Source organism: Microcaecilia unicolor, chromosome 13 (genome assembly GCF_901765095.1).
Source record: "Microcaecilia unicolor chromosome 13, aMicUni1.1, whole genome shotgun sequence".
In the NCBI taxonomy this organism is placed as follows: domain Eukaryota; kingdom Metazoa; phylum Chordata; class Amphibia; order Gymnophiona; family Siphonopidae; genus Microcaecilia; species Microcaecilia unicolor.
The window spans coordinates 101,053,861-101,070,929 of record NC_044043.1 but is presented as its reverse complement, the minus strand read 5'-3'; the positions used below and the strand labels follow the sequence as shown (position 1 = coordinate 101,070,929).

General features: G+C 47.8%; 1 protein-coding gene across 3 annotated transcripts in view; it reads left to right on the top strand.

Annotated features, from left to right (window-relative positions):
* Positions 1-17,069, top strand: part of ATP13A2 (ATPase cation transporting 13A2) — a 199,552-nt gene that overhangs the window by 100,791 nt on the left and 81,692 nt on the right. For all 3 annotated transcript variants that reach the window (XM_030186147.1, XM_030186145.1, XM_030186146.1), the window contains exons 19-21: positions 7,929-8,049; positions 12,379-12,503; positions 13,148-13,311. In XM_030186147.1, coding sequence (XP_030042007.1) covers positions 7,929-8,049; positions 12,379-12,503; positions 13,148-13,311 — 410 coding nt within the window. The remainder of the gene's footprint in view (positions 1-7,928; positions 8,050-12,378; positions 12,504-13,147; positions 13,312-17,069) is intronic.

The window sequence follows — 17,069 nt, the reverse complement described above, 5'->3', positions numbered from 1 at the left end:
ACAACAGCTTCAGAAATTTTAGAACAAGTCCAGTACCGGGCAGACTTCTACGATCTATGCTCTAAAAACGACAAAGATAAATCAAGATCAGGTATACATATGATGTATCACTTTACACCATATGTAATGAGTTTATCTTGTTGGGCAGACTGGATGGGACCATACTGGTCTTTATCTGCCATCATCTACTATGTTTCTGGGCTTGGTGTGACCCTGTATGGCACATCTTGTGTTTTTATGTTAGTAGCTTTTGAAGGTGAGAACTCCGTATACAATACAACAAAATTTATGTTCCTCTATATACCAACTAAGGATCAATGTGGATTACAATGTCAAACAACCGGAAGATCCTCAGCATTACCATAAATAGCAACTTAACTCTAGAGACTCAAACCACAATTACTACAAAGAAAATGTTCCACACAATGTGGAAATTCAAACGCGTAAAACAATTCTTCCTGAGGGAAACATTTCGGACCGTGATTCAAACAATGGTACATTCCATATCATCAAGCTGATCAATCCATAGACTGGTGGGTTGTGTCCATCTACCAGCAGGTGGAGATAGAGAGCAAACTTTTGCCTCCCTATATGTGGTCATGTGCTGCCGGAAACTCCTCAGTATGTTCTCTATCTCAGCAGGTGGTGGTCACACACAGCAGCAGCAGCTCTGGCTAGGCCTCCAAGCCTAATTTTTAGGTTTTGTTGAGTGCCTGGGGTTGAGGGCTCTTTTGAGCAAGTGCAAACCTGGTGGTGCCAGGTCCCTCCTTTTCTCCCCCCTCCCGCTGGCTCCGTTAAAAAAAAAAAAAAAAAAAAAAAATTTTAAACGTCTTTAAAGGCGTTTATTTCGACGTTTATTTAAGCGTCTATTGCAGCTACTCACTGAGACACCAGGTCGTTACAACTCGGAGCGGACAGCAGGTAATTTTACCTTTTTATAGCGGGCGGGGGTTCCCCGATTCTTCTCCTCGTGGCACATGGCGTCGGAGGGCGAGGGCGCAAAGGGTCGCTCCCCGGGTCGCTTGAGCGCTTCTAGAGGGGATGCGGGGGTCTTAAAGCCTGATTCGCCCTTGTTGGGTGGCAGTTTCGTGACCGATGAATGTCCCGGTCCTTCCTCCGGCGTGGCGGTTTTTCCCGCCATAAACGCCCATCCCCCGCTCCTCGCCTCCGCCATTTTGGCCGGCCACGCGGCTCGGACGGCTTCTTCTTGGGCCGCCCTTGAGGTTGGAGACATTAATGCCATGAACGCCCTTAATTTGGGCGACGGCACAGAAGCGGCTAAAGTTAAGAGCCGTTCTTCCCGCGCGGCTCCTTCGCGGAGTTTCGCGCCGGACGCCATTTTGGATGCGCAGCAGGCCTCTCCCCCGCTGTTGCGAGCGCCGGTTGAGAGTGCGCCTAGGGCTGTTGCCCAGGCTGCGGAAGTGCACAGTCTGGGGGGTTTCTCCCCCGAGTTTGTTTTGCTGCTGCATCAGGCCTTCCTCATGCACAACGCTGCCCCCGCTCCCTCGTCTGGTAAAGAGGTTGAGGTTCCCAGAGGTAAACGCCCTCGGGTTGATTCCCAGGCCTTGGAGGAATTTGTCTCCTCCGATGTAGATGAGGGCAGCGTGTCTGAGGTCTCCCAACGGTCCTTTGCGGATTCCTTGGAGGGGACGGATCCCCGCTCGGATGGAGCGGATGACCCCTCTGCAGCGCGGCTTTTTCGCCCAGAGGATTTGCCCAACCTGTTGTTACAGGCCATGGACACTTTGAAGATTTCCTCTCCGGAGGACGTCTCTCCCTCAGCCCCTGTTGGCTCTGCCATTATGCTGGGGACGAAGCGCCCGCCTAGAACCTTCCACGTGCATGATGCCATGCACACCTTAATTTCGGCTCAATGGGATGTCCCAGAAGCGAGCCTTAAAGTGGCTAGGGCTATGTCCCGCCTCTATCCTTTGGCTGTGAGTGAACGTGAGGCCTATCTGTGGCCTACCGTGGATTCTTTAATCACTGCGGTGACTAAGAAAACGGCATTGCCGGTGGAAGGTGGCACGGCCCTAAAGGACGCCCAAGACAGGAGATTGGAGGCGGCCTTAAGGTCGTCCTTTGAGGCGGCTGCTTTAAGTTTGCAGGCCTCAGTTTGCGGCTCCTATGTGGCCAGGGCGTGCCTGACTATGGTGCAGCGGGCTTCCCCCTCGGATCATTCCTTGAGGGATGATTGGCCAGCCCTGGAATCGGGCTTAGCCTATTTGGCAGACTTGCTGTATGATGTCTTGAGAGCCTCAGCTAAAGGCATGGCTCAGACAGTCTCTGCGCGGCGGTGGCTTTGGCTGAAACATTGGTCTGCTGACCACGCCTCTAAATCCCGCCTGGCTAGGTTGCCTTTTAAAGGCAAGCTGCTCTTTGGGGTCGAGCTGGACAAAATCGTGACCGATCTCGGCACGTCTAAGGGCAAGAAGTTACCAGAGGTCAGGGCTCGGGCTAGTGCTCGTCCCGGTACCTCCAGAGGACGGTTTCAGGAAGCCCGTCGGTACCGCCCGGGCAGGTCGGGTTCTTCTGCCCCCTCTTCCTTTAAGAGGCATTTCTCCCCCAAGCAGCGTTCCTTTCGCAGAGACCGCCGTCCCGGAGGTGCTCCCTCCGGTCCTCCCCCAGGGTCTCGTACCCAATGACGGGGTCTTGGTCCACGCCCCAGTGCAGATTGGAGGACGGCTGTCCTCGTTTCTGGGCGAGTGGACCACAATAACTTCAGACGCTTGGGTGCTGGAAGTCATCAGAGACGGCTACAAGCTAGAGTTCTGCCGACCCTTAAGAGACGGGTTTGTACTCTCTCCCTGCAAGTCTCCGGTCAAAGCTGTGGCAGTGCAGCAGACTTTGGACAATCTGATCCGCCTGGGTGCGGTCGTTCCGGTGCCAGAAAGTCAGCTTGGCAAGGGGCGTTACTCCATTTACTTTGTGGTACCAAAGAAAGGAGGTTCTGTCCGGCCTATCCTCGACCTCAAAGGGGTCAATCGGGCCTTGAAAGTGCGGCACTTTCGCATGGAGACTCTCCGCTCTGTTATAGCGGCAGTGAGGGCAGGGGAGTACCTGGCTTCCTTGGACATCAAGGAAGCGTACCTGCATATTCCCATCTGGCCTCCTCATCAACGCTTTCTGCGTTTTGCAGTCCTGGGCCGACACTTCCAGTTCAGAGCCCTCCCGTTCGGGTTGGCTACTGCTCCGCGGACCTTTTCCAAAGTAATGGTGGTCATAGCGGCCTTCCTGCGAAAGGAAGGAGTACAAGTCCATCCTTATCTGGACGACTGGTTGATCCGAGCCCCCTCTTATGCAGAGTGCGGCAAAGCTGTGGACCGGGTAGTTGCTCTTTTGAGCTCCCTGGGATGGATCATCAACTGGGAGAAGAGCCAGCTGCGCCCGACTCAGTCCCTGGAGTATCTGGGAGTTCGATTCGACACCCAAGTGGGCAGAGTGTTCCTGCCAGACAATCGGATTGTCAAGCTTCAGGCTCAGGTGGACCAGTTCCTGGTAGCCTCTCCTCTTCGGGCTTGGGACTATGTGCAGCTGTTGGGCTCTATGACGGCCACGATGGAAGTAGTGCCCTGGGCCAGGGCTCATATGAGACCACTACAACACTCTCTGCTGCAGCGCTGGACTCCGATGTCGGAGGATTATGCGGTGCGTCTTCCCTTGGATCCAGCAGTGCGCAAGGCGCTGAGCTGGTGGATGCAGACAGACAAGTTGTCTGCAGGAATGCCTCTGGTGACCCCAGAGTGGATTGTCGTCACGACGGACGCCTCATTGTCGGGCTGGGGAGCCCACTGCTTGGGAAGGACAGCGCAGGGGCTCTGGTCTCCTGCAGAGGCGAAGTGGTCTATCAACCTCCTGGAACTCAGAGCCATTCGGTTGGCGCTTTTGGAGTTCATCCCGGTACTGGTGCTGAAGCCTGTACGGGTACTGTCGGACAATGCCACGGCTGTGGCCTATGTCAACCGCCAGGGAGGTACCAAGAGCGCCCCTCTAGCCAAGGAGGCTATGAGTCTATGCCAGTGGGCGGAAGCGAACCTGGAACAGCTGTCAGCGGCCCACATTGCCGGAGTCATGAATGTCAAGGCGGACTTTCTCAGTCGCCATACCTTGGAGCCCGGAGAGTGGCAGCTATCTGCTCAGGCGTTCTTGGACATCACGAAGCGCTGGGGCCAGCCGAGCCTAGATCTGATGGCGTCATCGGCCAATTGCCAAGTGCCGCGCTTCTTCAGCAGAGGACGGGACCCTCGATCCCTGGGAGTAGATGCTCTTCTCCAACAATGGCCGACACAAGAGCTTCTCTATGTGTTCCCACCCTGGCCCATGTTGGGCAGGGTCCTAGACCGGGTGGCAAGACATCCCGGCAGGATAATCCTGGTGGGTCCGGATTGGCCCAGACGTCCCTGGTATGCGGACTTGATCAGGCTCTCAATCGACGATCCTCTACGGCTGCCAGTGGAGCAGGGCCTGTTACATCAGGGTCCCGTGGTGATGGAGGATCCCTCCCCCTTTGGTCTTACGGCCTGGCTATTGAGCGGCAGCGTCTGAGGAAGAAGGGCTTCTCAGACAAGGTCATCGCCACTATGCTGAGAGCGAGGAAACGCTCTACTTCTACTGCTTACGCCAGGGTTTGGCGTATCTTTGCAGCGTGGTGTGAAGCAGGCTCACTTTCTCCCTTCACTGCTCCAATTTCTTCAGTGTTGGCGTTCCTGCAAGAAGGTCTGGACAAAGGCCTGTCGCTCAGTTCCCTTAAGGTCCAGGTAGCGGCTCTGGCTTGCTTCAGGGGCCGCCTGAAGGGTGCTTCCCTGGCTTCCCAGCCGGATGTGGTGCGCTTTCTCAAGGGAGTTAATCACCTGCGCCCTCCTCTGCACTCAGTGGTGCCTGCGTGGAATCTCAACCTGGTGCTAAGAGCATTGCAGAAGCCGCCGTTTGAACCCTTGTCGAGGGCATCTCTGAAAGACCTGACGTTGAAAGCAGTCTTTTTGGTGGCTATCACTTCAGCCAGAAGAGTTTCCGAGCTCCAGGCGCTCTCATGTCGAGAGCCTTTTCTGCAGTTCACTGAGGCAGGAGTGACTATTCGCACAGTGCCTTCCTTTCTGCCCAAGATTGTTTCTCGCTTCCATGTGAATCAGCAGCTCTGTCTCCCTTCCTTTCGTAGGGAGGACTACCCAGAGGAGTACTCTGCTCTTAAATATCTGGATGTGAGACGAGTCATCATCAGATACTTGGAAGTGACCAATGATTTCCGGAAATCGGATCATCTGTTTGTCCTGTTTGCAGGTCCTCGTAGGGGTCTGCAGGCTGCTAAGCCTACAGTGGCAAGATGGGTCAAGGAAGCCATTGCAGCGGCTTACGTGGCCGCAGGGAAGGTGCCGCCTATCCAGCTGAAGGCTCACTCCACAAGAGCTCAGGCGGCCTCGATGGCAGAGGCCGGATCCGTCTCCTTGGAAGAGATATGCAAGGCGGCAACTTGGGCTTCGGCCCATACATTCTCCAAGCATTACCGCTTGACTGTGGCTGCTCGGGCGGAGGCCCGGTTTGGAGCTTCAGTGTTGCGGTCAGGGATTTCTATGTCCCGCCCTGGGTGAGTACTGCTTCGGTACATCCCACCAGTCTATGGATTGATCAGCTTGATGATATGGAAGGTAAAATTATGTATAATCATACCTGATAATTTTCTTTCCATTAATCATAGCTGATCAATCCATAGCCCCTCCCAGACATCTGTATTGTTTTATTCTGGTTGCATTTCAGGTTCAAGTTTACTCTTCAGTTACTTCAGAAAGACTTCGTGTTCAAGTTTTTTCACTTGGATTCTTCAAGAGTTAAGACGGGTTTGTGTTACAGTGAGCTGCTGCATTCCTCTCCCCTCCGTTTTACGGGGCTGGATTGAGACTTATAATTCTGCCGGCACTCCCTCCCGCTTCGTGCGGCTGTAGGGCAGTTTTGTACCCCTCCCGCTTCGGCGGTGTTCGGGTCAGTCAGCTCCTCCCGCGGTTGCGGTTGCAGGATAAGCCAGATCCCCCCGCATCGGCGGGTGTGGTGTCCCTCCCCCGCTCCGCGGGGATGAGCTGGACGGATTCCCCTCCCCCACTTGTGTGGGGATGAGCTGGGTTAATTCCCCTCCCCCGTTTCGGCGGTGGTGAGCTGGGCAGAGTGTCCCTTCGTGGGTGTAATTCTCTAAGTGCTGAGTCCTGCGGATGGAGCTTTGATATCGACATACTGAGGAGTTTCCGGCAGCACATGACCACATATAGGGAGGCAAAAGTTTGCTCTCTATCTCCACCTGCTGGTAGATGGACACAACCCACCAGTCTATGGATTGATCAGCTATGATTAATGGAAAGAAAATTATCAGGTATGATTATACATAATTTTACCATCCCACGTCGATTACTTCAACAGAATATACACAGGATGCAAAGAACAAATCCTAAGAAACTCCAGACTACTCAGAACACGGTAGCCAGGCTCATCTATGGTAAAACACAATTTGAAACTGCAAGACCCCTTCGCGAAAAACTACACTGGCTACCTATAAAAGAACGCATATCCTTCAAGATTTGTACCATGGTGCATAAAATCATTTACGGCCTAGCTCCGGGTTACATGACCGAACTGATCGCTCTACCTACCAGAAACATGACTGAATCAGCAAGGACATACCTAAACCTTCATTTCCCGAGATGCAAAAGTCTGAAATATAAATCAACGTACGCGTCCAGTTTCGCTTATATATGCACACAGCTCTGGAACGCACTACCAAAAGACTTGAAAACCACGAACAATCTCCTTAACTTGAAGACACACCTATTCAGAAAGGCATACCCCACAGAACCGACATAGTCATCAAAAAATGAAAGACAGGAATGAAAATAGGAAACAAAGAATATATTACTCCTCGCTGCAAGGTCCTACCCCTTGCTTGCTGCTTGGGACAGTCCACATCTGATCTATTTTACTGTACACTCTGTATCTGATCACTCCGGAGTCCGTAACTACCTCTCTGGAATTATGTAAGCCACATTGAACCTACAAATGGGTGGGAAAATGTGGGATACAAATGTAACAAATAAAATAAATAAATACAAAATACAATAAACAAACACTATAGCAAATGTAACTAAATCACTACAAAAAATTTAGATAAAATTGCATTAAATAAATAGAAAATAAGTAAGCCTTTAACAGTTTATGAAATCGTAAATAGGATTCTACCAATCTTAGCTCCAGAGGAAAAGAATTCCAACATTGTACTGAACAATAAATTAAGCCAGAACTATGAAAAGTCTTATACCTCATATATTTTACAGAAGGAAACTGCAATAAGCAACAGTCCCAAGATCTAAGGAAACGAACTGTTGTTCCTGCAGTGAATAACTCTACCAAGTAATCTGGAACAAAACCATAGTTTGTGGACAAAAATACAAAGCTTAAATTTACATCATGTTTCAAAAGGAAGCCAATGAAGAGATATTAATAAAGGGGTGACATGATCAAATTTATGTCTTCCATAAATCAACTTTACGGCCATATTCTGCAAAATTTGTAGTTGTCTGAAAGCTGATTGAGAACATCCAGTATAAAGTTCATTACAGTAATCAAGCTGAGACAGCACCAATGTCTGAACCAGCACCTGCAAATTGATTTTACTCATCAAACGTTTAATACGCTGGAGCCGTCTCAACCTGAGAAACATTTTCCTAGTTAGCTGTGAGATCTGAGCTTTCATAGATAAGTGAGGATTTAATAGAATCACTAACACTTTTAGTGAAGGTTCTAATGTACAATCTAAGCTCCGAATTTTCAGAGTTGAGCTAATAGGAACCTTAGTAGGAGGTGATAAACATAAAATCTTAGTTTTCTCAGTATTTAGTTTAAGCTTATAATGTGTACTACTGTAAATCATTCATCTTGCTGTTTTTACTTAGTTCCCGCTGATTTCTCTGCAATATTGCGACACTACACCAGCGATGGATACCGTGTACTTGGGTTTGCTTGTAAAACATTGCCCACTGTCATGAGCTTTGAGGATGCCCAGCAGTTAACAAGGTACAGTATATAAAAACTTATTTAGGGATGGGGGGAAGATCTGGGCCCTAAAGTTTCTTCCTGCTACCTTTGGGCTTCCAGCTCAATTGATACCTGAGTTGCAATTCAGTGTCATCAATTTTTATTTAAAGCTACTGGGGGCAGTGCTCCACTATCATATATCCCCTCCTAACTCATTTAACACAGGGGCAGATGCCCAAATGTCACCATTAAATACCGCATGCAGTTCAACTGACCAATTTTGAAACGGTGATCGATTCTCAAAGGAAATCGCATGCGTCGGTCACCTAGCAGCCAGGACCCAACTCCTGTCTCGACCCTGGCAATTTTGCAGCCTATCTCAGAGCCGGCACATCAGTCTTTCCCGGTGTCAGCCCCCAGTGAACATATCCGGGCCTTGCTTCCTAAGCTGCTGGATGGCCTTTTTCAACGGTGTGTTTTGGCATCGGGGATGCTTGAGCCTACCCTACCTTATGTGGCAGCCCTACTTGACCCTCAGCCTGCGGTGAGGCTTCCGACGCCGGTGTCACATGCTGCACCAATGTCGACAGCCACCCAAGCCAGTACCCCCTCGATGTCGGTGGAGGAAGCTTTGCTGGAATTGAGGTGGGAGCCGACTCCTTGACTTCCTTCTCGGACATGGCTCCTCAAGGTCGAGGCAGGCTCAGACTAACACCGATGAGGATCGTTCATGGGAGTCAGAGGGAAGATCCAAGGTACTTTTCAGAGGATTGAGTCCTATGGCATACCCTCTGAACCCACCTCTCTGCTGGAAAGGAGAAAATCTCTACCGGAGAGCCTTTCGTTCCTATCTTTTGTGAATGAAATGTCTGAGGCTATTACATTTCATTTGGAAGTGGAGAACGTACCCAGGGCTAAGATGCTCGAGGTCCTGGACTATGAATCCACTCCTAGGGAGGCTGTGACTGTCCCCATCCACAAGGTACTCAATGAAGTCCTCGATCGAAATTGGGAGTCCCCTCTTTTGGTCCCTGTCTTCTCCAAGAAGATCGGCACGATGTATCAGATCCACTGCACACCTACTTTTAAAAGGCCTCAGTTGTATCACAATTCCAAGGTGGTAGAATCCACCCTCAAAAGAGCCAGGAGTTCTAGAGACTATGCCTCGGCGCCCCCAGGCAGGCAAGCTAAGACCTTGGACTCTTTTCTGAGGAAGATATTCCAGGCCTCCATGCTAGTGTCCTGTATTCAATCTTACCAGCTGTTCACGAGTGTGTACTTGCGGAACTCGGTGCAAAAATTGCTGGACTTAGCGGACTCTCTGCCACCGGAGCAGGCCAAATCTGTGTGCCATTTAGACAAGTAGCAGAAGGTGTGTCGTAAGTTCTTGGCCAGGGGCGCCTATGACACCTTTTGGCATGGCATCCAGGATCTCTGCTCAGAGTATAGCAATGCTCAGACTCTCATAGCTGCGTGCTTCTGACTTAGAACATAAGAGTAGCCATACTGGGTCAGACCAATGGTCCATCAAGGCAAGTATCCTGTTTTCCAAACAGTGGCCAAGCCAGATCACAAGTACCTGGCAGAAACCCAAATCATGGCAACACTCCATACTACAAATCCCAGGGCAAGCAGACTATGGACTTTTTCTCCAGGAGTTTGTCCAAACCTTTTTTAAACCCTGATACAGTAAATGCTGTTACCACATCCTCCGTCAAAGAGTTCCAGAGCTTAACTATTCGTTGAGTGAAAAAATATTTCCTATTTGTTTTAAAAGTATTTTCATGTAACTTCCTCAAGTGTCCCCTAGTCTTTGTACATTTTGAACGCGTAATATATCGATTTACTTCTACTCGTTCTACACCGCTCAGGATTTTGTAGACCTCAATCATATCTCCCCTCATCCGTCACTTTTCCAAACTGAAGAGCCCTAACCTCTTCAGCCTTTCCTCATACGAGAGGAGTTCCATCCCCTTTATCATTTTGGTTGCTCTTCTTTGAAATTTTTTCTAATTCCAGTCTATCTTTTTTGAGATACAGTGACCAGAACTGAATGCAGGACTCAAGGTGCAGACGCACCATGGAGAGATACAAAGGCATTATAATATTTTTGGTCTTATTCACCCTCCCTTTCCTAATAATTCCTAGTATCCTGTTTGCTTTTTTGGCTGCCGCCGCACACTGATCAGAAGATTTCAGCATATTATCTACATAGACACCCAGATATTTTTCTTGAGCATTGACCCCGCACCCCCACCCCACGCAAGGTGGACCGGACCCTAGCATCAGGTAACTATGATTCGGATTATTCTTTCCAATGTGCATCACCTTGCATTTGTCCACATTAAATGTCATCTGCCATTTGGATGCCCAATCTTCCAATTTCCTAAGGTCTTCATGCAATTTTTCACAGTCCGCACGTGTTTTAACAACCTTTATAGTTTTGTATCATCTGTTCAGCAGAGGTTGGCGGATGCCCCATGCCAGGGGGATAACCTTTTTGTATAGAAGGTTGAGGAGGTCGCTTACCAAATCAAAAAACACACTGATACCATCGCTTCTCTCTCCCGCCGGGCGCCTTCTTCATCAGCCTCCTCATCTAGGAGTCTTGGCAAGTCGAGGAGGGGTACCTACCACACTCGGAGGCGTAGGTACGCCACTTCCCCGCGTCAGCCTTTTCAGGCTTAATCCCGGTGTCCTTGTTCTTGTCAATGGGCTTTGACATTCCGCATCAAAACGGTTCACATATATACGGGTACTAATTTTGTACCTGGGGCAATGGAGGGTTAAGTAACTTACCACAGAGTCACAAGGAGCTGCACTGGGATTTAAACCCAGTTCCCTAGATTCTTAGGCCACTGCACTCACCAGTCCAACTTAGATGATCCATACAGAATTGGTCTGCACAATCTCCAGTTACCACCATCCAGGAATATGAAAGCTGCATTAATCATCATATCCACCAGATGCTCTGTGGCAATTCCAGCTGTCCTTGGTGGCCAATAAAAACGCCCACAAATCCTAGGTCCCAGATATTAACAGAAGACACACACACTCTTGTCTCTCATCGAAAGGGAAATGATAAATGAATTAGATTTAAAATCACTAATACATACCCACCCTCCTTTGATGTGTCATGTGTTTCATCAAAAGTAGGACATCTCTAGACTCAGAAGATGTCTATAAAAACAGGTCTTATATTCAACTCTTTATTTTTCCGATGTCATTACAAGAAAAGCCACAGTCTCCCCCGTACTGTGAGTAGTGTATGCTTGCACGACCTCGTCAACTTTCCTCCCAGCAATGGGGGTAGAGGTGAATGAGAATGTGTTCTCCTCTGATAACCCATGAGGTCGGGGGTCCCTCTTTGATCATACAGCCTAGTGGTTAGAGCAATGAATCGAGAACTAGGGAAGCCTGGTTCAAATCTCACTGCTACTGCTTGTGATCTTGGGCAAGTCAGTTAACCTTCCAACAGTTCTGGTTCAAACTTAGATTGTAAACCCTCCTGGCACAGCAAAATACCTACTGTTCCCGATTTGCTGTTATAGCTAATGTTAAGCTTATGATTTGCCATATCCCCTGATTATAAGGGTTCATTGCAATTTACAAATAAAATTTTAATAAACAAAGTATAAATAAAATTTCATGAAGATTAATAACACTTACTAAAAAGATGTTTTAAATTTTTTCCTAAAACTTAAATAGTTCAGTTCCACTCTGACATAATCTGGAAGAGAATTACAACTCCAAAGATAGCGTTAAATATTCGAGAAAAACAAATCTTACCGAAGTACACAGAACAAAGAAAGTAACTGCTTAATCAATCTTGAAGAAGAGCCAAATGGAAATGTAGAAATTGAATTGATCAGAAAATAAGGTGCCAGACCATGAATTACTTGGTATAAAATACAAAAAGCTTTGAATCAAATACATTAACTACTAGCAACCAGTGTAGATTCTTCATGTAGTTAGAAACACTGATAAATTTATTAAGCCTGAAGATCAGTTTCACTGCTGCATAAGCTGAAGTTTCTTAAGATATTTGGTGTTAAGCGTTAAGTATAAGACATTACAATAATCTAAATGAGGTACTATTATCATTTGAACCATACAAAAGTATCTTTGCCAAGCATGTTGGTGCCCCTTCTCCACTTCTGGCACTACAAATGTTCAGTTTTCTTGCCTAGACCTGTTTGCACAGTATTGAGAGTTGGCCCCAGGAGCAGGGTCCTGGGCTGGGGTTTGCAGCTAGTCTGTAGTAGGAGAATGTGTCGCTTTGCCATGTGCTTTCACTTCTTCACATGGATTTACTGCATAGGCAGGAGAAACGTGGCGTTTTACCTGTGGCTTCTTTTTTTGGCTCAGGGATTCCGTAGAAAGTGGCATGACATTCTTGGGATTCCTAGTGATGAGGAACGTCCTGAAACTGGAGACCACACCGGTGATTCACCTCTTGCGCAATGCCGACATCCGAACCGTCATGGTGACAGGTAACAAAAAAGGGAGTGGAGCGTTTGTATCAGGATGTACTTCAGCGACCAGTCTCCTTACCACTATGACCATTGCATTGCCTTTAGGAGTCAAGTCACAAGAAACGCATTTTCCTGAGTATTTGCTTGGATTTGGTGGGCTGACCCTGTCTGGTTTGACTTGTACACTTATTTGTTTTCTTTTTGGGTTTCAAAGGCCTTGCCATCATAATGGCGCTAAAGAGAGGAGACCAAAGCCTTCAAGAAATAATATCTCTGTTCTGACTCTTGTAATCTGAAAAAGCTTTTGGTTTTTAACTGGGTCGATCTTCTGGGATGTAGCAGTCACTGATTCAATGTGAGGGTCATTTTTCGGGAACTTTGAGACTCGGCTAGGAACTGGCATGCCAGCAGCATTTCAGATCTCTACCTTTCACATGTCATTGTCACATGACTGCTGAGAAGTAAAATGTGCCCTTAGGCCAGTTCAAGGTTCATTTCTCCCGTCTAAGCCACAGTCTGACCCTCAACATTCAGATTTTTATTTTTTTATGTTAGCGTTGTTGAGTGAGCATCAGCAGAACTATTGGAAGGTGGTATAGCAAGTTGCTAAGTGAAATGAAACCAAACTATACTGTCGTTAATACTCTCCCCCTTCTTTTAAGGAGACAATATGCTAACAGCAGTCAATGTTGCCAGGAGCTGTCGGATGGTGGAGCAGCATGAGCGAGTCATCTTTGTAAGCGCCTCGCCTCCAATGCACAATAAGCCTGCCACACTCAAATTCATACCATCAGAGTCTACCCTGGGGCAGGAAAGTTCAGGAGAGGTGGGTTCTGAGTCCTCTGCGAACTGCTGTTATTTGTATTTGCAGTGTCAATAATTGAAGTGTATTTACATTTGCAGCTGAGAACTGTGAGCTTAAATGTCTAACATTATGCAAACAGTCCTGGGAATTGATCTTTGTTTGTATCTTAAGTACTTATATCCAAGAATGATTCTGCTTTGTAGCTTTGAAAATAGTATAGTCTAAATGAATCTAAAACCCTACATAACTATATATAATTCATCTTAATCTGTTATTCTTTTATCTGGCTTATTTCTTCTCCATTTCTTACCCAGGTACTGAAAAGCTCTTGAACTGTAGATGTGTAGCTATGGAAATATTTCCGTTTTTAATGAGTTGAGTATGAAAGATCGGTATGAGGTCATATGATAGGTACTCAACTTATGCTGCATTCTTAGTTCTGGTCATAGGTGCATCTCAAGTGCTGAGATGCAGTGCCGTAGCGAGGGCTAGTGACACCCGGGGCGGGTTGCCGCTGCGCACCCCCCCCTCCACGGTGCCCCTCCCCCCCCCCGGAGCGCATTCTTACCTGCGGGAGGGCCGATCCGCCCCGTGTGCACGTCGCTTGGAGCTGCGTTGGCCCCGCTGGTTCCCTGCTCTCTCTGCCCCGGAACAGGAAGTAACCTGTTCCGGGGCAGAGGGAGCAGGGAACCAGCGGGGCCGGCACCCCCCGAGCGTGTGCACCCGGGCGGACCGCCCCTCCCGCCCCCCCCCCTTCCTACGCCATTGCTGAGATGGCACATGGTCGCAGTGTATACACTGTGTCTTAGGGAAACAAGTCACTGACACTCAGGTTTGTCATAAGTCCTGCAGTCACAGATCCTCAGCTACAATGAGCTGCAGAACCTCTCCAGGTGATGTGATATTTTCTTACCATCTTCAGTAGTCAAAAAAGCAACACCACAGTGTTCCAGCCAACATGCAACTCAGTCTGAGCCATATGGTGAATGTCATCCTAATTGTGGCCTAATGGTTAAGTCAGTGGCCAACAACCTGAGGAACTGGATTTTATAAACAGGTATTTATTTTGTACTTGTGACAATGGATGGTAAAGTGACTTGCTCAAAGTCACAAAGAGCTGCAGTGGGAATCAAGCCCAGTTCCTCAGATTGTCGGCCACTGCACTAACCATTAGGCCACAATTAGGATGACATTCACCACATGCTTGGTTTCTTTGGAAGAAATGTACAGAGGTAGCACGTGGGCTTCAGTCCCTACATTTGCTAAGCACTATAGAGTGGATGTGGTGGCATGGCAAGATGCAGTATTTGGTACGCTGGGTCTCGCGGCTGGGTTGGGTCTGTGCTGCCCTACTTGAGACTGCTTTGGTACATCCCACAAGTCTCTGGATTGATCTGTAGGTTGCTGTAGAAGGAAACGTTAGTTCTCACCTGATAATTTTCTTTTCATTAGTCCCAACAGATCAATCCAGAGTCCTATTGTTTTCAGTCTATGTTGTGGTTTTTCGTACTGTGCGGGTTCCTTTCTTTTGGTTTAAAATAAAAAAAGTTAAAGTAAAATAGTACAGGTAAAACTTCGTTGATGGCGCTCCTGCTGTGGCAGATGAGATATCTAATTGAGTTTCATAGAGGCAGGAGAGTATTATTTGGTTGGAATTTCTCTTTCTTCCACTGCTTTGGTATCGACCATACTGAGGTTGAGCTGGCTGCACATGACCACATATAGAAACCTCTCTTTCGCCACCTGCTGGTAGAGGGACATAACCCACAAGTCTCTGGATTGATCTGTGGTACGCTATGGAAAGAGTGATTTGCTTTCAAAATTTTTGAGGGTCTCAACTAGCTACACATGATTTTTATATATTTATTTTTTTTATGGAGGAGGGAAAGGAAGGTTTTGAACATTGAAATCCATCAGCAGACGTTATTCCCATCTCGGATGAGAGGGGGAAAGGGAATGGGATTTGATATACCACCTGTGGTTACAATCAAAGACCTGGTGCTCACAAACAGGGAGAATGTTTCCGATGTTACAGTGGGAGATCAGCTGGCATCTAGCAATCACCGAATGGTGTGGTTCAATATTAAAACAAAGGAGAAGATGGCTTATTCGAGATTGAAGGTAATAGATTAAAAAAAACAAACAAAAAAACTAACTTTGCCAAGATGGGGGAATTTCTCAGGAAAAGGTTAGTTGGATGGGAACAGCTGAAGGAAGTAGAACAGCAGTGGGTGAACCTCAAAAGAGCTATTTTAAAGGTGACAAACCTTTATGTTAGAAGAAAAGTGACTGGGTTAAAAATGGGTTAAATGGAAGGAGACAGAGGGTAGTGGTAAATGGAGCTTGCTCTGAGGAAAGGTATGTCATCAGTGGTGTACCGCAGGGGTCGGTCCTCAGGCCAGCTTTTTTAAACATCTTTGTGAGTGATATTGCAGAAGGACTGTCTGGTAAGGTTTGTCTCTTTGCGGATGATACCAAACTCTGTAATAGAGTGGACATCCCGGAGGGAGTGGATAACATGAGGAAGGATCTAGCGACGCGTGAAGAACGGTCCGATAATTTGCAACTAAGATTTAATGCTAAGAAATGCAGGATAAGGGCCAAAAGGCCCATCCAGCCTGCCCACCCTCAGTAACCACAAACTCCTCCTTTTCCTAAGGGATCCCACATGCCTGTCCCACGCTTTTTTAAATTCTGACACAGTCCTCATCTCCATGACCTCCACCGGGAGGCCATTCCACGCATCCACCACCCTTTCCGTGAAAGAGTATTCGTTTGTTCCCTCATTCCAGAGTTTTCCTTCATTTGAAAAAGGCTCACCTCATGTATATTAATGCCACTGAGGTATTTAAATGTCTCTATGATATCCCCTCTCTCCTGCCTCTCTTCCAGAGTATACATGTTGAGGTTCCTAAGCCTGTCATATGTTTTATGACCAAGACCACTGACAAATTCTGTAGCCGCCCTCTGGACTGACTCCATCCTGTTTATATCCTTCTGTAGGTACGGTCTCCAGAATTACACACAGTACTGTAAATTGAACCTCACAGGAGACTTATACAAAGGCATTATCACCTCTTTTTTTCCTGCTGATCATCCCTGTCTTTATGCAGCCAAGCATCCTTCTGGCTTTGACCATCACTTTTTATACCTGTTTGGAGACCTTAAGGTCATCAGACACAATCCACCCCCAAGTCCCACTCTTCTTTTGTACAAAAAAGCACCTCACCCCCTATATTGTACTGTTCCCCTGGATTCTTGTAACCCAAGTGCTCTCGTTCAGTGTGCTCTTACCTGTAAGGGAGGAGACCTCCCCATCGATAAATATGCTGAAACTATTGCCTCCCATAGCTAGTGGGCCACAGTGGCTTTTGAGACCATATTTCCTTTCTTGTGACCCGCAAACAGCATAAAAGGATGATCCGAACACCGAAAGTCATTAGTAAGTTCCAGGTAACGGAGAAGGATGCGCCTGACATCCAGACAACGTAGTGCTCTGTAATTCAGCAGTCCGCCCAGAGTAGACAGCCAGAGGGGGCCATCGAACAAGAGCCGGATGAGATCCGCATACCATGGACACCAGGGCCAATCTGGGGCAACTGGAATCACCCGACTACAATGCCTGGCTATGCGACCTATCATTCTTGCTACCATGGGCCACGATGGGAAGACGTAGAGCAGACCCGAGGGCCAACTTTGGAGAAGGACATCAATCCCTCCCGACCTGAACTCCCTGCCCCTGCTGAAGAAGCAGGAAGCTTTCACGCTGTTCCTGTTCA